The sequence below is a fragment of the Carassius gibelio genome, chromosome A13 (assembly GCF_023724105.1).
Source record: "Carassius gibelio isolate Cgi1373 ecotype wild population from Czech Republic chromosome A13, carGib1.2-hapl.c, whole genome shotgun sequence".
Taxonomy (NCBI): Eukaryota; Metazoa; Chordata; class Actinopteri; order Cypriniformes; family Cyprinidae; genus Carassius; species Carassius gibelio.
In genome coordinates this window covers 17,203,151-17,229,437 of record NC_068383.1, presented here as the reverse complement: position 1 = coordinate 17,229,437, position 26,287 = coordinate 17,203,151, and the positions used below count along the sequence as shown (strand labels likewise).

The 26,287-nt window shown below is 35.9% G+C and overlaps 1 protein-coding gene and 2 long non-coding RNA genes across 10 annotated transcripts; 1 reads left to right on the top strand and 2 right to left on the bottom strand.

Annotated features, from left to right (window-relative positions):
- Positions 1 to 3,342: 3,342 nt before the first annotated feature.
- On the bottom strand, positions 3,343 to 25,657 carry LOC128026337 (gamma-aminobutyric acid receptor subunit alpha-2-like). Of its 3 annotated transcripts, none has more exons than XM_052613368.1 (10): positions 25,425 to 25,657; positions 24,973 to 25,091; positions 22,764 to 22,879; positions 20,187 to 20,254; positions 17,509 to 17,729; positions 16,661 to 16,743; positions 16,443 to 16,586; positions 16,197 to 16,349; positions 5,225 to 5,427; positions 3,343 to 4,759 (listed from the first exon to the last, which is right to left on the bottom strand). In XM_052613368.1, exons 1-10 carry the CDS (start codon positions 25,509 to 25,511, stop codon positions 4,463 to 4,465), a joined length of 1,491 nt encoding a protein of 496 aa, XP_052469328.1. In that variant the 5' UTR covers positions 25,512 to 25,657; the 3' UTR covers positions 3,343 to 4,462. The 3 variants fall into 3 exon arrangements, with proteins under 3 accessions (XP_052469328.1, XP_052469329.1, XP_052469331.1); XM_052613369.1 differs by having other exon boundaries at positions 24,973 to 25,057; positions 25,425 to 25,558; XM_052613371.1 differs by lacking the exon at positions 25,425 to 25,657 and having other exon boundaries at positions 22,764 to 22,985; positions 24,973 to 25,078.
- On the bottom strand, positions 7,041 to 8,312 carry LOC128026339 (uncharacterized). The gene is made up of 3 exons (XR_008186408.1): positions 8,215 to 8,312; positions 8,063 to 8,132; positions 7,041 to 7,893 (listed from the first exon to the last, which is right to left on the bottom strand). It is a non-coding gene; the product is annotated as an uncharacterized LOC128026339 (long non-coding RNA).
- On the top strand, positions 8,202 to 13,708 carry LOC128026338 (uncharacterized). Of its 6 annotated transcripts, XR_008186407.1 has the most exons (5): positions 8,203 to 8,714; positions 8,892 to 8,955; positions 9,263 to 12,325; positions 12,405 to 12,537; positions 12,763 to 13,707. It is a non-coding gene; the product is annotated as an uncharacterized LOC128026338 (long non-coding RNA). The 6 variants fall into 6 exon arrangements; XR_008186405.1 differs by having other exon boundaries at positions 8,202 to 8,714; positions 8,892 to 12,325; positions 12,763 to 13,708; XR_008186406.1 differs by having other exon boundaries at positions 8,203 to 8,955.
- Positions 25,658 to 26,287: the final 630 nt, after the last annotated feature.

The window sequence follows — 26,287 nt, the reverse complement described above, 5'->3', positions numbered from 1 at the left end:
GCAATGGCTTTGCCACACGTTTGCGCACAAAGGTACCTCACAAAACTGATTCAGCAAAATAGAGAGAACTTTGATGACTTATCAAAAGTAAAACTTTATTTATCCTACACACAATCTGACCACCAAACGTAAATTTAAGATGAAATATTTATTTATCAGCTCAACTGTCAAAGGAAATTGAACACACAGGATTGTGGGATATCAAAGGCATTTTAAAAAAATCGATAAAATGAAGGTAGCTATCTCAGTAGACGCAAAACGATCACTGGATTCGAACGTGCCTTGTTGACTCCATACACTACCTGCCGAGGCAGCATTTTCAGCTTTCAGACACAGCCTGATCCTGTTTCTTAAAGATCGAAGTCCTCCAACAAACCTGTTTGTAATTTTCAAGAGTTCTTTGCAAGTAGATCTCCTTGTACACAATGGAGTGAAAAAATATATATATAACACGACTGAAACATGTGTGTATGATCAAATTATTATATAATTTTATTACATAAAACATAAAACAAGCATCCTCACCTTCAGCTGTCCCCTCCTTCTAAAAAAGCATCCAATAAATCCAAAAAGCCATTCTGACCCTCCAGGTGCATATGGTGTACAACATGGCAGATTACAAATTACAATTACCATTTTAAGAAAACTTTTCAATATTACAATATTCTTGATATATACAGACTAACTGACTGTTCATTCAGCTCTATACTCTATTATTCTCAGCACCATGGAGAGTTCCATGCAGAAAGAAGAGCAGAAATAGACACTTGCCAGAGCCAAGACGGTTTACTCTTCTTTTTTCTATCATTACTTGAATTCTGATTCAAATTATAACATCGTTTAAAAAGTCATTTAAAAGTTTGAAATATCAGATGTGTATCAGAACATCACATTAATTTGATTTATAGTTCATAGTAATATTCTACTATAATGATATGTTCGATATGTTTTGATTTCTATTTGATTATTTCTCACTAAATCTTTCAAATGCTGGAATCATTTATAAATGCCAGTGCTCTGTTTCAGCCGGTGAAGTACTTTGTATTCAGATGTGCTCTAATGCTCTGACATAAATGAAAGAAATGAAAAAAAAAAAACTCCATTATTTTGTCAGCCGTTAACATTGTGAGACAAAATGATGTGGACCCGAGACGTGCCCAAGATATTCTCTGCTGGACTACACACACACACACACACACACACACACACACACACACACACACACTCACACTTGTGTTCATTTTAATAACAGGATGAGGTCTTCTACAAACACAATATCCTAATCAAGATTCATAGCTTAACATAAGCATTGAAATGTCTGTGTAAATTAGTTTTTAGTGATCTTTAGCATCCACTTGATAAAACCCTTAATATTTGTACTGCTACAAAGTTTTCATCTAATTGATATTTAGCTGCCATAATAACATGCACAAAGTTTCCTGATATACTATAATATTTATACTACATAAACACAGATAATAAACAGTTCTGTCACACACTTTAAGCATCAAAGCCCTGTGTATGTCCTCTTTGTTGCCAGGCAACTCAACCAACTCCTTATTCATGCTAGGCTAGTTTCTCTGTAGAGGAATCTCCACCCCATTTCTCTACACTTTCCCCCATTTTTTATCTAATCTGCCATCTAGCAACCTTTCACCTCATTCCTTGTTTCTCATCTCACACATGAACATGCATGCATGCATAAACATGAGCACAGATGAAATCCGATTTTCCGTCTTCTCCGCTGGTAATCTCCAGTGCATTATGCTGCCAATTTCATAGTGTATATGACATATTATATATATATATATTTTAGTATATCAGTGTTATTTTGCATTATTCTTTCTATGTAGCCATAATTAATTTTTATATTAGTTTTAATCGTTTTAGATTTAGTTATAGCAATGTTAATACTTCAACTTCACATTTTTTTTTGGTTAGTTATCCTTTCAACATTTTTTTTTACGTTTTTTTTAGTTTTTTATCAAACATTTTAGAGAGCATGTCCAGGTGAAAAAAGCAAAAACTATTCCCCTTGAACTGCCAGTATAATTTCTTTTAAATATATAAAAGTAAAGTAAAATAATAAAATAAAACTTTTTATTGAAAAAAACGTTTAACCCTTCAACCATCACCGTCCCATTTGTGTTTTCATTGTCTTTTTCCCCTATCATATATTTTAGTAATAATCATAAATGATACGTCATTTGAAAATGTAAAAAATTCATCTTGTGAAAACTATTTTGAAATCTGACTTTACGTTACCATGGCAATGGTAAACTAACTGAAATGTAATTTTATTTTATTTTAAAAATAGAAAACAATTTTATAGCAAAGTACTGTATAGAGGTCATGTCCATGTGTTGAAGAAAACAATAGCTGTGATATATTTCCATTGTTGAACATTAATGACCCAGAGTTGTTTGTTCTCTCTGATTGTTCATTTATCAAAAACGACAACAAATCAAATCTGGAAAGGAATGCGCTGTGACATTGTCAGTCTGCTAGAGTGGATGAATGCAATTAAGAAACAATGAAATACATTCTCATTAAGCAAACAATTATAATTTAGAGCAGCAGCTCTGCATATCTGCATAGATGTTCAAACATTCTCAGCAGGTGCTGGAGGTGAATGAAGTAAATACCACATCAGTTCCCTTTATTTGGAAGAATAAATGACTTTGTTTTCATATTTTTTTTTCACGACATGCATTGTTAGCTGAGGAATCCATTGTAAACATTAGGCATTAGGTGTTTGTGAAGGCTTCAAATGGCTTCAGCCAGTTCCCAGACCCAAACAAACACACACCTGGTTGGATGCTCTGCTCTGTGATCTTTCACATCAGATAAACCCTCACGACATCCTCACAGACAGTGCTTAAGGCAGAATGCTCTGTTAATGCCACCTGACAAGCAGTCAGCATCAGTTCCACCTTTAAAGGGGCCAATAAATTAAATAGAGCTTATGTTCAAGTCTCCCCCAGGTCAAGTCTGTCTGTGCGATGACTGTGCACACAAGTGGACACATCTGTTCTGACAGATGCTTGTTTGTACCAACGATGCTTTTTTAGAAGGTGCAGAGGAGTGAGGGGAGGTTAATGGAGTACTGACTTTCTCTCTTTAGCCTTGTGTGGGCATTGATAGCTGTATCTCATACATGCAAATACTCATTCCACAACCAAAAGAGATGAGGTGGGAATGCAGTGGCTTGTGCGGATTGTTTTATTTATTTATTTATTTTTATTTTTTTGCAATAAGGACTTTGACATTTTTGTGTTGCACAGTGCCAAAGGAGGGGCACAATCACAATCATCTACACAAAAAGAGAGTAACTGAGCCATGTTGGCTTTGACGATACTTTATTTCAGTCAACAGGGGAGTGAAAACAAAGAACTGTATGGCAAATTGAAAAGCTGCACAGTAGTTCATTCAAGCGTTCACATTTGTCAAGATGGTTGATGTTAGTAATGAAAACTCTGAAACAGTTTGACAGATGATATATTGAGATATATACATTTTGATTCCCATTTTCATAGCATCAGTAGCCATATGCATCATACTGAGAAGCCCATTACAACCATTATCTGCATTTATCATGAAGCTAAAATAGACATATTGAAATACCATATGAACAACATTCACATCACTGTTGCAACATTAAGCTAATGTGAGTATCAGTGGCCTGGACCTTAGAAGGTTCACTGTTTGAGTAACACATACAGTAAGACCAACCTATTGCTCTAATTTCAACCCAAGCTAATTAAAAATGTCAACATTTTGGTTAAATCACAGCAGCATTTTCCATTAACTGTGAACCAAAGAAACAGCGGTGGCTCAAATACTGTGCTAATTCCACTTGAGACTGTGCTCATGGATCAAAGTGACCACAAAAATACTCACTGAATCATTTACCTTTAAACCATGAGAGAATTAGAGGCACAGGCGTGATGAGAGTAAAAATAAGGTGCCACACTTAATTTGACTTAAAATGCTACATCAGTCAATATAAAGGTGCAGTGATCTGTCTTACAGATACTGTATTGCAGTTATAACAAAATTACATAGCTATCACATTTAGTATGCACTTCCATTTTAAACAGTATTTCGTTTATGCACAATACCTGTGAGCTTTATTCAGAATTGAGCCAAAACACATTGACACAAACACTTGGTATAAATTCAAGTTGATATAAAAAAATAAAAAAAACTCTGCAGAAATAGGCATGGAAAAAAACAATCAGTTAAATACCCGGAAAACACATAACAACATACAAAAAAATAAAGCTGTGGAAATAAGTCAGTTTATCCTGCAAAACTATGATAAGATGCTCTTTAAATTGTCCTGGCAGAGGTAAGATTGCAAGGAGGCTGTAAAATGTGTTAATTTCTTAATGCTGGCATACAGAAACAAAAGCGAATTTTGTAGAATAGAGGGATGATTGCATGTGCAATAGCTAATGACTCACTGAGAAGGCACCATGTTCTTAATAACAGGCTCTCTGTTGAGATATGTGGCCCAATAAACCAGGTTAAAACTGCCAAATAGCACTGGAAAGATGATGCGGGACATACGGTCAATCTTGCTGACGCTGTTGAAGGTCTTCAGTGCCTCTTTAGCCACTGGATGAGCTTTACTGGGCTCCGCTGTGGCGCTTTTACAGACAGTGGGCAGAGCCGAGTCCTTCCCAATGTGGGGTGCGTAGTTTGCCACAGCGACTGCATATGCATTATTCTTTTTAATAACGGATATTTCCTTTTTCTGAAGTCAGAAGAAATTAATTAACACGATGCATGTTCAGTTAATGATATCATGTTAAATGCTCTAATAAGTAATTTAAGTAAAAAAAAAAAAAAAAGAGGGATGCACAATGTCAGACAATGTTCACAATGATGGGAGTTTAAAGGTACAGTTCACCCAAAAATGAAAATTTGCTGTAAATTTACTGAAGAGGATCCATTGGTGAGCAAGTGATGCAATGCTACATTTCAACAAATGAAATGTGATGAAGAAACAAACTCATCCACATCTTGGATGGCCTGAGGGTAAGTACACTTTCAGTACATTTTCATTTTTGGGTGATTTTTTTTTTTTTTACTTTAACGGTACTGAATTAACTGTGTTGGTTTCCTTCATCTAAATAACCTCTCTTCTCAATCACAATAATCAAAGCTACCAGATGTGCTCCACTCCAAAATCAAAGTTGGTCTGTGTCATCATGGTTACCTTGTCATTGACAATGCTCTTGCCATCCCAGGCCCAGCTGCGCTTGGTGAAGTAGTTTACTGTGGCAAACTCGATGAGGGCAGAGAAAACAAACGCGTAGCACACAGCAATGAACCAGTCCATGGCTGTGGCGTAGGCCACCTTTGGTAAAGAGTTTCGAGCGCTGATACTCAGAGTGGTCATTGTTAGCACTGTAGTCACACCTAGAGCAAAGTAACAACAACATAAACTAAAAAAGACTCAGTGAGCACTGTATATAGATAACGCATTAGTGCAGCATGCCTCACTGCAGCATTTATACAGTTGACTCATTTGTGAAAGAGACAGCACAGATGTACATGTGTAATCACAAATGCCCTGGGCTGAAGAAACTGTGTTCATTTCAGAAGTCAATCATATGCCCTAAGTGGACCTCCTGTCCTCATTTTATAAAGATGATCTTCTGTTATTTTGTAAACAATTTAAATTAATTTTTGCATCCTCCAGGACAATAAATCAATCGAAATATATTCATCATTTTAACAGATATTAGGGAGCAAATACGCAAGAAAATGCTACTCTTATTTATATATATATATATATATATATATATATATATATATATATATATATATATAATTGTAGTTATAGTTTACGCATTAAAAGAACCAGCTCAAACCTCTTTCAGTAACCATAATATAGTATTTAATAAAATGAATTTAATTTCATTTTATAGTACAATTTTAAAACAACAGCACTATTATTTACATCTCTATTTCTTTATTTCAAATGTTAAACCATTGTGATTTTGGCAGTTTTCCTGCAAATAAATAAACCTGCTTTCTGGTTGAGCCACGTGCTGTCTGTGCTGGTGCTGCACTGCATCAAGGATAATTCACTGCTGGCATTGTGATTTTATTTAAACTTCATCATGGCAGCATTAACTAACCAAATGATGACCAAGTGATCATATAGCCAGCACTTTTTAACAGCCAAAATTATGTGCCTGGATCACAGTGGTGGAGTATGTTGTACAGTCCCACTAACGCCTGTTTAACACGGCAAGCGTGAGCTGCGCGTGTGTGTAACGTCAGCGTCACTGAAGCTGCAGATGTATTCCAGAGTATTCACACTGAAAGCGTTTGTACAGTGCCACAGCAGCGGCTCCAAAGCTACATATTTCTTTACAAAAACAACTATAAAATTGTTTTTAGAGTTTGGTCAGTTATAAACTTGTATGTTTGGAAATCTTGAAAGTTTAACACGTGATTTGCGTGTAAATGGCAAAAAAACTAAAACTGCTCCTATCATGTCGTTTCAGTCATACCCCTATATATAAAATTCTGTTTAAATACTGTTTTGTTTTTTTATCACTATTTTATTTTTAATTTGTATTTTTATATAATACATAGCTACTAGGTGCTTACCCAGATATGCGGTATTAACCAAGCTATAGCTCAGTGTGTGTTCATAATCTCCATGTCCGTTTCTTATAGAAGCTGTCAATATGCTTTATGCAAATTACTGTCATTTATTTTTTTTATACTTTGATACTTTTTGTAACTGATCGGGAGAAATGTGAATTATTCGTTGGATTTTAACTAATGGTTAGGCTAAGAATGTTAAAATATATTTAACTATGTAGAGCTGATTTGGAAAAAAAGTAGGCTAATATGATTTATACTATTATTTTGTGTCTGTGTTCGTCTTGTGTCCTTGTTTGTAATTTGTGCCTCGTCCATTTTTTTACACCTTCTACATCAGCTTTAACCATGACTGCATCAGTAATTTAATCAGAACAAAAAAATAAGCATACTAAACTGATTTTTCATCATAAAGGTGCACACAGCCACACTGTAAAAAAAAAACACGTAAAAAAACGAGCAAATGCATGGCAGCACAGGGTGCCAAACGTTTGCCATTAATGAAAATAACGGTAAAACCCCATGAACTGAAGTAACATGCTTACACAGCAACAGGAAAAAAGAACATTGACCATACAGTACTATAAAATGTTTAAAACGTAATCTGAAATAACATATTTTGTCTGTATAATTGCAAATACATGCATAGACCATTAAATGTAATGGCATTATTTGACTGTAAGTTCACGTAACATGTTTAAACCCTTATTTAATAAAACATGTTTTAACTGTAAATGTAAAAACTTGGTGTAGCAGTTGTTTAACTAAACATGATTTGAATGTAGATATAAATGACATGTTGACAACATTACTTTATAAAGCATGTTTTGACTGTAAACTGAAATCATGTTTTGATCATTATTTAACAGTTTGACTGTAAATTGAAATAACATGTGTTGACCGTTATTTGAAAAAATTAACTGTGATGGACCATAATTTTGAAAGGGATGTACAGCATTTTGATTTTGATTATGGCTCACAGATAATTGTATATGTAGTTCATGAAATGTATGTTATATGTCACAAAAAGTAATTAGAGAAAATAATTTGTATTTTTCCCTCTTTATTTTCTTCTGTTACAGTAGTTTCCATTGTAAATAACAACAATATTAAAAACTTTAAACAGTGCTACAGTACCATCATCTGAACATCGCTTATATGCTTAAAATACAACATTGACAATTCAAATTAATTTCATCATTGCATCTTCCACAAACTACACTTCGAACAGAACAATGGTCTCCAATTCAATCTCCATGTTGATGCCTTTAAAAAATAAGAGAGAAAATGGTTATATATCATACATCACATATCTATATTCATTATGTCTGATCATGTTACTCTTTTTATATGTTCTTGAGTTTCGTACATAAAAAAAAATATTGTTTTTTTACTTCAAAAAATTTTTTGTTCATTAAATATGTAATGCACTTACAAATTTTATGATGGTCCATGACACCTTACTTCTTCAGCCAGTTTAGTGATGTGACAAGGCCAAGGGTGCACTGCAACAGAAGAAACAACGTAAATACAGTAACACTTGTTGATTACAATTTTATATTTAATATTACATGCCAGCATATTTACCCAGTATGATGACCTCACAATGTCACAGGAAATTTCCCCTTTTGCTTTCTATGGTTGACAATTTTTGGTGTGCGTTTCTGCACTGTTTTGACCTTTCTTGTTAAGTCCCGCCTTACGCACGCCATTGGTCAAACTGCTTCTCAATCATTGGCCTCGGCCCAACGGCATCAGCCAAGAGACAAAGCAGCAGCCTGTTAACTGCAGGTGGCACATCATGGCTCCAAAACAGCGTACAAATACCTCAAGGAAAAAATCTCTGTGTTTTTGTTTTGGTCGGGAAACGTGCTCATTGACATGGCAAATAAGCTAAAACACGGAGGGGAGTTGGGTTCGCTGGAATATTTACAGGCGTCAGTTTGTTTTCAAAAATCGTAAGTGACTTTGTTAAGTAGCTTTGTGAGTAAACGTGACCGTTTAGGCAACATATTCTGCTGTATGCATGCAATATATAACAGAATGTCAACAAAACAATCATGGACCTCGATGTCGAGTGGTGAAGGGTAAGTGTTAAAAAAAATCTGTTGACGTATCATCCAACGTAATTTAAAAGTTAACTGGCAACAGGTGAATACAATTACAATGGCTAATCACATACGTTTTGAAATCTTATTCTTAATGTTTGACGCAAGTTGCATTAAAAAGTATAAAGGTTTTTCAGAATTGTGTTGTTGTTTTAGAACGTTGCTTTCACAATCATTTAAGAACACTCATATGCATGGACAACGGATTTCATCTTATGAGGTGTGTTACCTTTAACCATATGGATGATGATGTATTTGTGCAAATTTTGTGATAGCTCTCTAAAGACAGTTAAGGGATATGTTAATCATCAAATCGTACACCGACATGAAGCAAATGCTCAGTTTCCATGTTGCTTCCCAGAATGCAAATTTAAATTCTCAAAATACAATGCTCTCAAAGCTCATGTTTATCGCCATCACAAAAGACCACATACTCGTTTGGATGATTCGACGGGCACGTTTGTTTGCAACAATACAGACTGTCAACAACAATTTACAGACATGAACAATGTCCTTTCTCATCTCAGGTCACATTTAGCCAAGGGAGAGGTGGTGTGTTGTCCTTTTGAAAAATGTGACAAAAATTTCAGTTTAAGATCAAGTTTCACTGCCCATGTTTCACGAAAGCACAGAACTTCTACATTTGCACAAGTATGGATTATGGATACTTTATCTGAGCAACCTTCTTCAGCATTTTTTGATGTTACTGAGGAGGAGGTTGATGAAAGTGAATTCACTGACTCCCTGACGAAATGTAACGCAAAGTCATTGTACATGAAAAATCTCTGCCTGTTTTATATGCAGCTACAAGCAAAATACCTGGTGCCATCGTCAACCATTCAGATGATAGTGGAGCAATATCAGAAAGGAATTTCTCAGAGAAAAATTGCAAAGAGTTTGAAGTTATCATCATCTGCAGTGCATAATATCATTCAGAGAATCTGGAACAATCACTGTGCGTAAGGGTCAAGGCCAGAAAACCATCTTCGGGCCCTTAGATGGCACTGCATCACATACAGGAATGCTACTGTAATGGAAATCACAACATGGGCTCAGGAATACTTTCAGAAAACATTGTCTGTGAACACAATCCACCATGCCATTCGCCGTTGCCGGCTAAAACTCTATAGGTCAAAAAAGAAGCCATATCTAAACATGATTCAGAAGCGCAGGCATTTTCTCTGGGCCAAGGCTCATTTAAAATGACAATGCCAGACCACATACTGCATCAATTACAACATCATGGCTGCGTAGAAGGATCCGGGTACTGAAATGGCCAGCCTGCAGTCCAGATCTTTCACCCTTAGAAAACATTTGGCACATCGTTAAGAGGAAGATGCGACAAAGAAGACCTAAGACAGTTGAGCATCTAGAAGCCTGTATTAGACAAGAATGGGACAACATTCCTATTCCTAAACTTGAGCAGCTTGTCTCCTCAGTCCCCAGACGTTTGCAGAATGTTATAAAAAGAAGAGGAGATGCCACACAGTGGTAAACATGGCCCTGTCCCAACTTTTTTGGAATGTGTAGCTCTCATGAAATCTAAAATGAGCCAATATTTTACATGACATTTCAAAATGTCTCACTTTCAACATTTGATGTTATCTATATTCTATTGTAAATAAAATATAAGTTTATGAGATTTGTAAATTATTCCATTCCTTTTTTACTCACAATTTTTACAGTGTCCCAACTTTTTTGGAATCGGGTTTGTATATGTGTAGGTGTATATGTATACAAATCTGCAGATTTATTGTACACTAGTCAACATTTGAAGAGTTTTGGGTATTGGTTTTAAGACAACTATTATGAAAGGTTTTGATCCTCTTAAAATTTTGACTAGTGTAGTTTGATGGTACAAATCAAACTGTGATGGCACGGGGCCTCAAAACATTGATTTTGGAAATTGCATACATTGTGATCCGTACATGTGTCACTGTGGTGATTACCTGGTGCATGAATAGCCAAAACGTCTCCAGTTGAGTCCGCAGCTTATGCCAGCGTAGAGTGAAGACTGTTGTGCATTGTTCAGAGCAACTACAGGGCCACAGTGCAGCAAATCACCAGCAACACGTTACATGTGCCCATTTCATGCTAGTGATTTGTTGCACTGTGGTCCTGTGGTCCCTGTGAAAAATGCACAACCGTCTCCCCTCTGACAATAATGCACTGCGGACATAAAACAAGTCTGTGCACCACTTTAAATGCATACTATATATAGTGGCACATGAACAACCCACAAAGCCCCATGCCATCTCTGTTTGTCCGTTATTAAACTTCAATAAATCTGCAGCTTGGGAATAGGCAATTTTGCCAAAAAATTACAGCTGCATGAAAAGTGTTCATCCTGTAACCTGTGGACATTGGCTTATCTTCTAGGTGACAGTAGCTGTGAAACTTCGTTTTATGACCATGACTGGCATTATAGTTTTGATGTTCCATGACAAAAAATGCCAGCAAGTTTTATGGGAAAGTTGCAAAATGGCGAAAGGCCAAGTTGCTCTGAGAGAAGAAAGTTGGTCCGCATTGTTGCTTCTGAGATCCTGGAAGTCAGCAAATGTCCAGCAAAAAAACATGTATCAGAAATAGCCCGACAAATGGTGATTGCATACCCAAAGTCTTTCAGAGATGAGATTAATTCCCAGGTTGTAGGAAGTGGATATGATTCTCTCCTCAAACAACTGGTGTGTAGAATTGACAATTTGAAAAGAGCAAAAGCTATTAGTATACCACTTTGTGGTACTCTAGAAGTATAAACCAAGAAACAAAAATTGTTATATGGTTGTATAAATTCTGATCCACAACTGCTAGTTGGAGAAACGTCTGAATTGCAGCAGGAAAAGAAAGAGAAGTTGGTAGTAATGTTTCAAAATAATGAAAGTGATGTAAAGACAATCTATGACTTAATGACTTCTACATACACCCCTCAAAGAAACAGCATCCAATCTGGAAAGGAAACCAAAGATTTACTTGATGAGTGGCCATATCTTTTTCAGCCAGCAGGAATGAAAGCACACTTTAAAGAGCTCACTGGCATTGACATAAACAACCGCTTTGAAGAATCTGCTTCCAGTAAGTTCAGAAGAATATTGGACTACTTTCAATTTCAGTGCACAGAAAGAGCAAGCAAAGCAGGGAGAATCCTCACAAAGTATAGAGCTGGAGGGGATCATGTTTGTGGGGCCGTGATGTTGCTGCTAACCCATTTCAAAAATTACCAAGACCACTTTCTTGTGATGGTAGAAGACACCTCTGTTCCAAGTGATATATGCTCAGAACAGCTTCCAGCAACACCATGTATAGTAGTGTGTGGTGGGTATTATTTACTATGATCTTGCAACACAATAATTCCTGGTTTTGGGTGATCAGAACTCACATTCTGTTAAATATTATGTCTTACTGATTTTGTGTTTTTTCAAAGGAGAGAACCCACTGACAGCCAGTGTGTCCATGGTAGCAGTAGACCAGATGATTGTAAATGACCATCTCTTGAGTTTTACAGAAGCCCTGTATCTGATGTTCTCTCTTTACTATATATTGAACATCAGTTACCCTGTAGAACTGGGAGCCACACTAGAATTCTTGCAAAGGTATTTCATAGACTGCATTCCTTTGGTTAAGAAGCATACAACAATTATTTAAGGATATTGTTTGTGTTGTGTTTTAAAGGTGCATCTTTAGGATAAATCCTCATAAAGGTACCAAGGTGGAAAAGAGAGAGAAAAAGAGAGCGTACTCTGTCAACCCCAGAGTATTGAGTCTGACATCAAAAATTGCTGCATTTGATTGGGGAGAGTAACAGGTATAGAAGCTCTGTTGTCTTGTATAGTAGTGGTAGACTTCATCTTCTGTGTTTATCATTCATCGATGATAAAGTGGACCAAAGGACAATCATTTTTAGAATTAACTCCAATAAATGTGATGTAATTGTCTGTGGCCAAAACTGAGAGTATTTGGTTAAGGCTTGTTGCTGTCTCTGCTCTTCTTTTGGTTTGGGTTTTAATTGTAACTGTTTGTGTCCCCACAGATGTGGTCTTTCAGAAGATTGGCATTTCGCTGAAGAACAGGACAGACCGACTTTTTGTACTTCAGTGCAGCACTTTGTTGCTTAAATCATTTTTATTACCTTGTGACGTGATTAGGATTTAGTTTATATTTATTTATTTGATTGGGACAGTGCATGTTAATGAACAAACATGGAATACATGCATGTAAACATGCTGGATTGTAGCCAAAGGCTAATTTCCATCCGTAGTCCCACGGGCTAAAATCACACGGGTCACAAAACATTACATAATAAAATTTACATCTACAGTTAGTACATCGTTTATCAATAAATTAGCTAAAGCCCCGTATACAATATTCACATAATACTTGAAAATTCATTCAACTTCAAAATTATCAGAATCCAGGCCCAGTGTTTTTGTTTCTTTTAAACTGAACACATTTGTGTTCTGAAACATGCTTTATCCATTTTCTCCATGTGACATGTTCAGGATTATCAGAATTAATGTCGATTTATTTATTTTTTTAAATTGAACAAATTTGTTTTCTAAAACATGACTTTTGCTGGGAAGTGTTTTTCCATTGTTTGATCTTGAAGGTTTGCTATATAATAAAAAGCTGAAGTTGTTTACAGCAATACTCTGGCTACCATAATTTATTGTATAACATTTTACAAAAATTTGTGTTTCAAGAGTATTTTTAATTAGTTTTTAGCATTACTTCTGTCACACAGTATACAAAGATGTCCCTCTACATTTGGTTTAAATAAATAAATTCACTAGAAAAAGATTATGGCATGAAAACATGTAAGCCCAGATTTGCTAACTATTTGTGGCAGTGCACACTTTCTGAATGTGTCAGGGTTTTCAGAAGACATGATAGAAAGGCATGTACAGTGATTATTGCATCTTTATTGGATATGCATTTGTAGGAAATTTCCTTTATGAAAGCGTCCCTTAACCCTTTTTGTGCCTGACCTGGCAGTAATTGTTGCTAATTGCACTTATTTTTTATTTGGTCATTATGGAAGGGAGCTGCTGCAATTCTGTTCTTGCACATTGATAGTTTACTCGTAGAAAACATTCAAATTCATCCTGAAGTTAGTTGTATTTTCTCTGCCAAAAACAATATTAGCACATTTTAAGTTAAGATGCTTGCTATTTACCTTTAATGTGATAAAACTGAAAATCTGTCTTGTACTCTCAGGTTGTATAACTTTCTTTGTGGTTAGCAGAACAAATTAATTTATTTTGACTAATGTACACCGAGGAAGTTTAAGAACCACTGGCTTATAGATTTGGCTTTTTTGTGATTAAAACAAAGCCATTTATTTGCATTGAAAATTTAGAAAATGTTTGAAAAGGGGAAAATAAAGTGCTTTATTAAGAGAAGAGTGTTTATTAAAAATAAAGTATTTATTGGGTAGGCTTAGGGGTCGGTGTAGAAGGGCTTTTATTCTCACAACAATGTAGCATCCATTTAACAATTTTAATAAATATAATCATTTGCACTCTGATAATTATTGGATCCTGTTAATCTACAAAAATAGTAAGGTGCAACTATCTGCCGATATAGATAGCATCTAATTAGTATTTACACTTACTGCAAATTTGATAATTATATTTATTAAATGAAAATTATTTACACCTAATGTAAATAGCATTACGTAAAAATTAATTGGGTTGTAGCTCGTTGTCTAGGTGACTGTAATTTTAAATAGGTGTCGTTTGTGTTTTAACGTTTAGCTCAAGAATAGGGAAGTTCGCATAGCCTATGTGAATATTACCAACTTCACTAAACTCCTTCTTGAGTTAAGAACTGACCACATTTCTTTATATTTGAGTCCAAGTTCAAACACTATGAAATGCTCCATTAACGTATACGGAGCTCTCAAACACTGCCAGCGGGACATTAAACAGGAAGTGTCTGTCCGAGCTCAAAACAGGTTTTACGTGGGAACGATACGTTTCTCGGGTGAAGGCAAAAGATTTGCAAAAAAATTTGCACGTCCCTTTGAGGGCTCCGTAGTAAATATCATCTACTGCTGGTTACTTCGGATTTTGATATGGAAATCATGACAATTAGCTTACCTTAACAATAAATGGTTTTCCTAAAGTGGTGTAACAAGTGGGTTGGACAGGAGTGTGTGTTTGGATGAGGATACCAATAAGTGAAACGCATACTCGAAATGTGACCTCTTTAACCCATCTCAGTGAGGGGTGAGCACACACACCCCCAGAGCAGTGCAGGGAGCAATTAGGATAAGTCGCAACACGCTGGCCGTGAGACTCGAACCGGCAACTCTTTGGTTACAAGCCCGACTCTCTAACCACTAAGCTACAACTGACCCCACAGTAATAAAATTCTCTAACAGCCACAAGAGAAAACTGATGCCTTTCACCATTAACCACAGCGGCAAAAAAACAACAGGTTTTATAAACAACACAGTCCAGCGCCAGATCGCTTCTTTAACAAACGAACGATATGTATGATATGCATAACAACAATAGTAGACAATAGTAGGCTAAACGCTGACTATAAATCAAGGAAACAACATCACCAATGGATCACCAATAAAGTTTAGAAAAGATGCGCAATTTAACCTAATGTCTTCAGTGGCACAGGCACTAGTGTGGAAGCCTCGTTTATTTGATGCTTGTTTCAAAGTCCTTGGTTCGAAACTGTATTTTATACCTTTTGGTATCACAAATCACATCGAAAAGGCATTTATTTTCAACAAAAATGAAGTAGAAATAAAGTGTCTAACGAGTGTTTAATAAAACACTTTATACTATTATTGCATCCTGTTAATGTACACAATTACTGAGATGCAAACAGAATCTGCCAAAATATAGAATATCTAATTACTATTTACACTTATTGCAAACTTTCGCGACATTTACATGATGTAAATAGAATATATAGCTATTTGTTTTTAGTGTAAATCACAACTGTTGCTTTTTGCACTTAGTGCATAGTCACTGCCTAATTCAACTGGAAAAATGTAGGCTATATTTGGTGTTAATGTATGCATTTTTAGTGGAATTTCACCGTTCTGATGAAAATGAGAAATGACTGTGAAATTCTACTGGTTTTCTCTGTAAAACTAAATTTTTTTCAACTCTGACCAAAAAATATACAGGAATGTTTTTTTAAGGACATGTCAGGATAACAATAGACAACAACTACTGTTATTTAAAGGAAAATGTAATTTTTTTGCAGTAACAAATTTAAATAGTTAAAAAACAGGGAAAATGTACATTAGATGTAAAAGTTAGCATTTTTATGGAATTTCACAGTTCTGGTCAAAATGTCATAATACTGTTAAATTCTACCGTTTTTTTCTGTAAAAATACATTTATTTTTTACAGTGCAGCAAAGAAATATGTGGCATAATAAACAGAATTAAAAACATTTCCACATTATGTTCTGACTACACAACACATGCTCACCCACCAAAAACTGTGCGTGCGGGGACAGACTCTCGATTGAGCCAAAAAGAGACTTGGGACAAGATGACGGTCATTATGCAAGGAAGGTATGTCTGGATCACAAAGTACCCAATCTTCCTCTTCAGATGGAAATGGGCAGTCATCACTGTATATTCACCTACACAGCAGTAAAAAGACATGAGCGAGGGAAGAATGACTGATAAGAGCATAAGGATCCAGATCATTTTATGACTGCTTGTGAATGTCTTACCAGTACTGGACGTGATGGATTCCTTGCCAACAGTCTGTCCCATTAAGTCATACTGGTTAAGTCTAGATCCATCTGGAGCTACTTCCACTGATAAGGTGGCATTACGAGTCCAAACATATGTCACCTCTGTCAGAGTGTAAGCATCTACATACAGACACAATGTATTATAATAAAATCCAAAACATAACATAAAATAAATGATTAGCATTTTTGCTTACAGCTGCCAAATTTAAGCGGACAGGAATGGAAGTCCATTGGAAAGTCCTCAAGATGCATTGGGCATTCAGCTTGCACTGTCAACCTGCACAAATACACAAACATTATACAACAGTTACTCCTCAAAAGTTTTGTGTTCTTACAAGGGCTGTCATCTTAATTCATTAATATAGTACATTTAATTATAAAAGTCATAAGTTGTATAAAAAGGGATTTTTTTTAAAGATTTGTTTATTAATGTAGAAATAGAACATTATTTTGACTTCTAAAGCAAGATTTTTGTAATGTCTATTCAGTGATTTACTCATCTGCCTCTATAATGCCTTTCAGTTATTTTGAATTGGAGCCTTCTCTTAGCAAATATTGATATGTGACCCTGGACCACAAAACCAGAAATAAGGGTCTATTTTTCAAAACTGAGATTTACACATGAATAAATAAGCTTCCCATTGATGTATGGTTTGTTAGGATCGGACAATATTTGGCCAAGATACAACTATTTGAAAATAAAAAAAAAATCTAAATACTGAGAAAATCACCTCTAAAATTGTCCAAATGGAGTTCTTAGCAATGTATATACTAATAAAAAATGAAGGTTTGATATATTTACAATAGGAAATGTACAAAATATATTTCATGAAACATGATGTTTACTTAATTTCCTAATGATATTTGGCTTGAAAGAAAAATAAATAATTTTGACCCATTCAATGTATTTTTGCGTAATTGCTATAAAATATACCCCAGCGGCTTAAGACTGGCTTTGTGGTCCAGGGTCACATATGTGATTAATTATGAATAGTTTGGTGAATTAATCAGCATATCATGTAATTATCTAGTACAGGGGCACTTCATAGTGTACAGTAGAGTGCCGTTCTCCATAATCCGCAGTAGTTTGTTAGGCATGGTCATGTTGTGAGCCACAGATTTCTTGCCGTTGTGAAAGAAGGTGTCTGGAGTCCAGATTTTACTGGCCATCAGGTTGTTGAGACGCAGGATGTTCATTGGCCCGTTAAACTTCAGCCGCTCATCGGTCCAGCGCTGACGGAAAAACACATCCACAGTATATTCCTGAGAACAGAGAGTGACATATCAGGGCCTTAGACATTCTTCAGTGCTAATGTGTGCATCAGACAACACCTGACACAGATAATGCATTTTCATTCAATGTGGGGCCCAAAAGTCTAAATGCTGCTGTTAGTCTGATTCAATTGAATGTTTTATTAAAAAGTTGAGTTGAGTTAATTTTTTTTAATCTATCAGTTATGCATTTAAACGATCAAAAAAGAAAGTACAGACATTTATAATGTGATTTCTATTTTTGAACTTTCTATTCCTCATAGAATCCTAAAAGAAACTGGTCAAAGCTTCCGCAAAAATGTTTTCAACTTTGACAATAATAAGAAATATTTCCTGTGCAGCATATTGATTTTTGAAGCATCACGAGATAATAAAATAATGGCTACTGAAAATGCAACATTCCCATCACAGCAATACATTCCATTTGAATGTTTTTAAATACATTAAATATTTAAATATGAAAAAGAAAACAGCTATTTAAAATTGTAACAATATTTCACAATATTATTGTTTTTACTATATCTCTGTTAAAATAAATACAGCCTTAGTGAGGAAAAAAAATCTTACTGACACTAAACTTTTAAATAGTAGACTATATTTTAGGATTTAAATTTGATTTAAAATCTCAGATGTTTAATGTGGTGTCAGACTTTAGATATCACTGTACATCTTTTAGAGGCTGCTAAAAGAAAAGTATTAAAAGTAAGATGGAATGGGATCCCTAAGCAAGTGTCAGCAACTTTTCAGTTCACTCAATATGTTCACTGTCTGTATATAATGTGTGTGTTTCATCTTCCTCTCTAAAGAGTGGTAAAGTGTAAGAAACGCTTCACATCACTGCATTATATCCCAGTCCCTCGGGCAGTGTGCTGCCATGTACAGACCCCCGGGGTGAAGGGGGCATCCAGTTTCCATGGCAGCACAGAGACAAAAAAACACAGTGTTATGTACATAAGAGAAAATACTTATTCACTCCCACACTTATACAGGAAAGATTATATTGTGTGACAGTACATGCTGTCACCGGAGCGCAGGGCTCCCCAGCACTCACAGAGTCCATCTGTAATGCTTCATTTCCTTCAAATTCAGCTTTAAGCTTTCACAATGTCACAATCATACTGTAGAAACAAGCCTAGTATGGGTCTATACTAAGTTAATTCCAGCACTATTATAAAACCTAAAACCTTCTTGAACAGACTTTGAAGAAAGCTTGCCTGCACATTTGATACTCTTGCTAATGTCTTGCAACATTACCCTCCATTATGGAGAAGTCACGCAGAACTCCTCAAGCAAATAAACAATACTTGTCACTTTCCATTCTGTCATATCATAACCACACAGCCGGTTGTCTTTGCACTATAATGTTTAAAAGAACATGGTATTGTGGAACACTAGAACTAAAGACCCATCATCTGAAAACACATTTAGGAAATGAACTGTCTAAAAGCTAAATGAATGTGACATATAGTAGATATAGTACTAAAGATTTAACCGCAACCAGAAGGACACGGATGGAAAGGCATGTTGTAAACACACAAATCCACAAGTGAAGCTCTTTTAGATCCAATGACAAGGAGACTGCATGAAGTGCTGCATCTACAAAAGAGACACGCTGCATCAGCTCTGAAGAACAAATGAGTAAGCACACTAGCCTATTTATACCCAGATATCCAGGGAGTGGCCAGCTATGCAAATTTTGCATGCTATTTGGCCTTTTCTCAATGATGTCAGTGTTGTCTGAGCTCCCAAGTGCGACTCCTAGTGTCGGAGCTTGGACACAATGTCGAATTGACCAACTGAAAGGGAACATCAATCATCTTAGCTGTCTGAGGTGTCATGCCCATTCAAAGTGAGGGGGCACATGCCCCATCTGATTTCTGAGCCGAGTGGATTTTGAATGCAGCTTCCAAACGACAATATTTTCTATATTTAATACAATCACTCCGGCGTGATTAGAACCTTCAATTTCATTAAGCAAGGGCACATTCAATTGATCAGAGGTGAAAAAGGCAAAAGAATAAAAGAAAAGAAAAACATGACAGAAATACCAAGTCAGATGATCTTTCTAACATAATACAGTCTTTATGAACAGAGGTTTTCATAGTGTGTTCAGTGGGGTTTATAAAACACACCAGTCCAGTAAAAGACAAAAAATATTGAATTATTGAAAAATCCCCTTTCTTCCATCTTTTTCTCTACCTAAATACTTAGAGGAGACTGTGTGAAGTGGGGAAAAAGGAGTACTGAGAAAGGTTTTTAGCCAGCAGCAGGTACCAAATGCTATGAATAGACAACAGATGGAAAACAAGGATTGAGAGACAGAATGTGGCATAGAAGGAGAAAAGGTGAGATAACCAACAGGAAAATATAAAATATTTTTTATAAAAATGATTTGTCTCTCACTATACAGTACAAAAATCATCCGATGTGATAAGAGGAATGTCTTACCATGTCTGTATCTGATACTGGTCCAAAACTGGTCACATAGATATCAGTCTTTACCTCTGTTACTCGATCTATGTCACAGAGCAAAAGGAAACTCTAAATTACAACACAATTAAGATTAAAGTGCAATTACATTTGTGAAATTGCACCAAAATTTTGTGAGCCAAAAAAAATAAAATTCCAAAATTGTCAATAGCATAGAAATGTATGAAGCACAGCTCGTAACGCAGTCAGTTTCAAACCAAGCAGTGTTCTGTCTGTCAACACTGTGAATGCATACGACCACCCTGAACATTATTGAAATCTGCATGGGGAAGTTTTTCAGCCATGTGTGATACTCCCAAAAGCAAGGTTTCCTATTGGAATGACTTGATTTTGTATGCAAAATTGTGCAGAGCACTGATTAATGTGACCTTTAACTTTAACTGGGAACAATAACATAAATTTCAGCCATTTCCTCACATAAAACTATTGTAGGCTTCATGAGAATTTAAAGGGGTTCATATGATGCTTTTTGAAAGAAAATTATTTTGTGTATTTGGTGTAACAGAATATGTTGACATGCTTAAATGTTCATAAAACACATTATTTTTCAAATACTGTACATTATTGTAGGTCCTATGCCCTGCCGGTCTCAAACGTGTCATTTTCTACAAAGTCCCTCCTTCTGACAAGCTCAGTCTGCTCTGATTGGCCAACTGACCCAGTGCATTTTTTGATTGGCCGAACACCTCAAGCACTCGTTGGAAATGTAACGCCCCTTTCCATAATTGCAAGCTTCATCTTTAAAAATAAATTTAAAGACAGTTAATAATTTCCTTAGTTTTACCATCAGTTCAAGCTGAAAGGGAACAGAGTCACGTGAAGGACACAGTGATGAAGATTGTATGGGTTTGCAGTACACAAGCCATGGACGGTTAAGACAGCTGACTCCACTGTGTGATCCTGTCTCTCTCTCTCTCTCTCTCTCTCTCTCTCTCACACACACACACACACACTCACAAGTGATGTATAAATCTTCACATTTAAATGTATAATAACAAATAAAAATTAAACTAATAAAAAAACATACTTACTGTAGCTGATTCAGAAGCACCATATTGTCGTAGCAAAGTCAGAATTACCTCCTCTTCTAGGTTCACGAAACGGTCGTCCATAAAATGCATTGCTGTACTGTTGTAAGTAATCTTAAAGATTCCTAAATGCATCTACTTTCTGAAGGCCAGATAAAGTTGGATTTGAGACTTTACTCTTTGCAACTTTACAGATCATATTTATGCACCAAGAGCTTGTAACACTCCAAAGAGACAGGAAAATGTTTAATTGCATCATACGACCCCTTTAAATAATAAAGAGGAGTCATGTGTACTTTTATAATGGTGTTTTTTGAAGCTTGATAATTCAGCATCCACTTTCCTAGATGGAAAAAAAACTCAGATATCCTGCCCGAGATCTCCTTTGCGTTTCACAGATGAAGGGAAAATAATGCGGGGCTCAGATGAGATAGAGGTGAAAAAAACAATTTCTTCATATCTGAGTGCACTATTACTTCAGCTTATCTTTAGTGGAACCATGGCAACACTCTTAGCTCGACCTCATGTCCACGGACTGTGTAAGTTTTTGTGTGCTCGACTCGTAAATCTCAAAAAGGAAACGTTTACAAGAAATCTATTTGCTTCACGGTGGGCGTCACTTTTATGTTGCTGAGCTCAGAGCTTACAAACAACAGCAAGGGCCACAATATATATTAACACTGACAGACTACACAGGCAGGGTTTCTTGATAGTTAAGTGGAATTGAGACTGTAGGATTTGTTTTCCTCTCCTTAAGTCAGGTGTGACATGAAACTTCTCAGGTCATCAATAACTCGTTATAATTAGTTTATCAGAGGTAAAATCAGTTCAGAGAGACAATGCACATAAACAATGAGTCTCTTAAATGTTTTACATGTTTATTTTATTTTGTCCTGTGGTGCTATTTATGAAATTTCTAGAAAGAAAAACCCCAATCACAGTAATTTTGCTTATTAAAGCTGCGGTAGGGAACTTTTGACGCTCTAGCGGTTAATAAACAGAACTGCTTGCGTCTTGCGGAAGAACATCGTAGCCGGAACTACTTCTCTCTGTTTATGTCTATGAAGAATCACAAAGGTACTGGGTTATTCCGCCGCGGTATCCCCGAAGCAATCTAAAATAGTCCGAATATAAACACTTATTATAGGTGCACCCTAGTGATTCAGGACAAGCTAAAAACACGGTTTGGAAAATGGATTCATGGTGTACTCGCTTATTAAATACATTTTTCTACATTTTGAACACAAACAAAGTTACGGACCGCAGCTCTGATTGGTTATTTTTTACCGGGAGCGATGGAGTTTCTGCAAATGGCAATAGGAGCACTGGGAGGAGCCAGAGGAGCTTGATTTTTTCACAGATTATCTGTCTCAAATTCCACTGTCAGGACATAATGACAGGTTTAATAAATATGTAAAAAATATTTTTTTACAAAAGTTCCCTACTGCAGCTTTAATACATAATTTACATCACCCTAATTCCCAAATCACACACAAGGTGTTCTTACCTCCAAGACCAGGTCTCAGCCTGTTGTCGTAGCCATCAAGGAGACGGTCCAAAATCCGTGTGAAGAGGGTGATGTTGTTTTTAAAGGCATCTGAGCCGGATACATCTGCCTCAGAACTACACAAGATACATTTGGCATCTTAAAAGTCTGTAACATACACATACTTACACGGAGTTGCATGCAGAGAAAGCTGTTCTCTACACAACTTGCGAGGATGACCATCTGACAAAAACACAAACATGACAGCTGTACCAAAACACATGTGACTTCATCTTAGCAAACTTGTCAAACAGCCAATCTATTAATGATTCCCTCAAGGTATGTGAATATTTACATACAAGTTAGCTATCTTTCTTCTTTGTAGGAATTCTTCATTTTGTGACCATAAGTAGGCATGAAAAAAAAAGTTTAACTAAGCATACTGTCATACTTTAGTTGCAACTGACTAACATCAAAGCCACTTTCAAGGAAATTCTGTTTACTCAGCGAACCATATTTGCAGTGTCTACATGCAGCTATTTTGGGCATCTAAGACCAAGTCCTATCTAAACAAAACAAAAAGGGGGAATACTAAAATGTCAAAAACTGCTTGCAGAACTCTTCAGTTACACAACAATTAACAATTAAACAATTAAATTACATATTTCAAATCAGCAACAAAATCTGAAATTAACTGACCAATATATGTTGTTCCTTTCTCAAATAGCAATTAAAAGGCTTATTTTATCACACAGAAAAGAATTGAATTAAAATAATGTTAAAAAAATAATTGAATTCCACATTAAAACATCAGGGTTAGGGTAAGACATTCCAGAAGTGGTTTCAGTGTTTTCACATGTGGTATTTTATTCAAACTTCAGTCAATACAATTTTATTGACTCTTACAAAAAAAATGTAAAGCTATTATTTTATATGTAAAGTTGTCTAATCACCATTCTTGCAGTGGGACTACTGTACTATGCAGATAACTGTCTAGTTATTCATAATCACCAACATAATATTTATACGTCAATCACCTTGTAAAGACAGCAGAACATTTGTGTTTAGACTGTTTCTGGCTGACTTCTGCCCTTTGCCACTATCTACGTATTTAAACAACAGGTAAGAGATGAGTTTATCTTCTTCTGATTTAAGAGAATGGTCTGCCAAACTACCTGCTCCACTCAATCTAGACAAAGAAGTTTAATCACCTTTCTACTGGTAACCTTGCATGAGCATCATGTGAAAGTTACCATGTTTACAGGAATTACTGGCAGTATGTTGTTATGAGAACAAAGTAAAGAACATGTTAATTAACGATTCTGTCACATTTCTCATAACATGTTTGTACAGCCATGGTCAAACTTTTTCATACACTTTGCAGTATCAGTATCTTTTTCTTTTGAAAGTTATTCATTAGTGCCTGGTTTGTCCTGAAGAGTTAAACTGTCTGCTGTTCTTCAGAAAAATCCTTCAGGTCCCACAAATTATTTGATTTTCCAGCATCTTTTGATTATTTGAATCCTTTCCCACAATGACTGTATGATTTTGATATACTTCTTTTCACACTGAGGACAACTGATGGACTTACATGCAACTATAACAGAAGGCTTAAATGTTCACTGATGCTCCAGAAGGAAACACAATGTATTAAGAGCCAGGAATGTAAACTTTTGAACAGAATGGAAATGTGTAAATTTTTCTTATTTTGCCTGTCCTTCAGAAGTTACAGAAGATACTTACATTTCCCAGAAGACAAAATACAGAATTCAATTCACCCTGATCTTCAAATTCAAAGTGTTCACCTCCTGTCTCTTAATGCATCTTCTGGAGCATCAGTGAGAGTTGTAGAGGTAATGAATAGTAATTTAGATTTTTGAAATCTATATCTAGTAAAATATTTGCTAGTATGTAACATTGTAAAAATATTTTGCAGTTTTTTTTGCTAGTAATTATATAAGATAGGGTAAGTAAATGATGCTAGAATTACTCAAAATTTTCCCAGTACATTTTAAATCTTTAAGTAGCCTATACTGTAGGCTATTTTCAAATGGTGGCAATTATACTTTATTCTCTGATTTTTTTTTTTTTTTTTTTTTTGAGAGAGAGAGAGACAGAGAGAGATACGTTAGGGATAACCATCCTATATTGCCCCGAATTCGGCAGGTTTCACAAATACGCGCTTCCTTGAAAAAACAAAAGTACGAAAAAGTATTTTTGTTTTGCTTACCATGCACGCCATAAAGTCAGCAGAAGCAGATAGATTAGATATCCATGCGAATGAACCCATCGCTGTCTCATTGTTGAGTTATCCCCTGCCGAAGAAGTTATTTCAGTCTTCAAGTAAGTCTTAAAAAAAATCATATGAGAAGGCATCAAGGCAAAACTTCCAGTGACATATTTCTGCGTGTAGGCGTTTTTCGTTTGTGCACACGCATCTCCAGAGCGCGCACTACTGTCTGGAGCCAGACACCGAGCATTTGTGTTTCAAAAGTTTTTCATTTTAAAGCTGTTATAATTATAATAACCAGACTTACAATGATTTTACATTTTGGATGAGATCAATTAAAACTGTCCAATCAGAAGGAGATATCTGAAACTAACGCTATCTCTTCAAGTTTCGACGTTCACAATTTTCACAGCCTCAGAAAACTGATAGATAATTAATTAAAAAAAAAATACCTTCGATTCACCAAAGCGCAGCTCCTCTGAGATTAAGAAATAAGAAAAGTTGCACTCCTGAACCTCGCGCTTCTTGAAGTGTCTCATCCGTAGATTGATAGAAAGCCCCAGGGCGTGTGCACGTGAGAGCACTGTTAGTGAGACATTCCTTCTTTTAAGAATCTTCACAGAAACAATCCAGGGGCGACTCCTGCTTGCCAAGACACAAAATCCGTCTGTATATGCTGAGCTGCTCATCTGCAACTAAAACTGTAGCATTACAGCACAGTGTTCATGGGAAATGTAGGAAGTGCTGCCAGGGGGATAAATGACCGAGAACAGCGACTTGTCATGCATCACCACCAGCCAAACTGGCTAGTAAGTTTTAATGAATACCCGCCAAAATGAATTTTAACCCGCATTTGGCGGGTTGGCGGGTGTTAATTTAGAACCCTGCAGCTCACCCTTCTGCCCACTGGAGAGCGCATGGACATCGTGTTGTGTTAAATATAGTAATACAATAGCCACATTTGTCTCTTCTGTGGAAAATAAAAGAATTATAAAAATGTCTTGGTATATATTTTGTCCAAAATGCTTGCCTGTATTTTTCCAAATAAGTTTTCCTCAAACTTCAGCATTGTATTTCTTATGGATGTTCAAATGTTAACTGTCTGTAAGCCCCCCCCCCCCCCCCCCAGGCTGCATTTGTTGGATTAAAAAAATACAGAAATGTTGTGAAATATTATTACATTTTAAAATAATTGTTTTCTATTTATATAGCAAATAGAATATATTAAAAAATATTAATGTGATGGCAAAGCTGAATTTTCAGCAGACATTACTCCAGTCTTCAGTGTCAGATCCTTCAGAAATCACTGGTGCTC

Excerpts from the sequence above, each read along its gene's own strand:
- LOC128026337 (XM_052613368.1), bottom strand. The coding sequence starts at position 25,511 with ATGAGACACTTCAAGAAGCGCGAGGTTCAGGAGTGCAACTTTTCTTAT. Across the intron at positions 16,587-16,660 it reads TCCGCTTAAATTTGGCAGCT|ATGCTTACACTCTGACAGAG; the intron begins GTAAGCAAAAAT and ends GTCTGTATGTAG. Across the intron at positions 4,760-5,224 it reads AGAGCATTGTCAATGACAAG|AAAAAGGAAATATCCGTTAT; the intron begins GTAACCATGATG and ends TTCTGACTTCAG.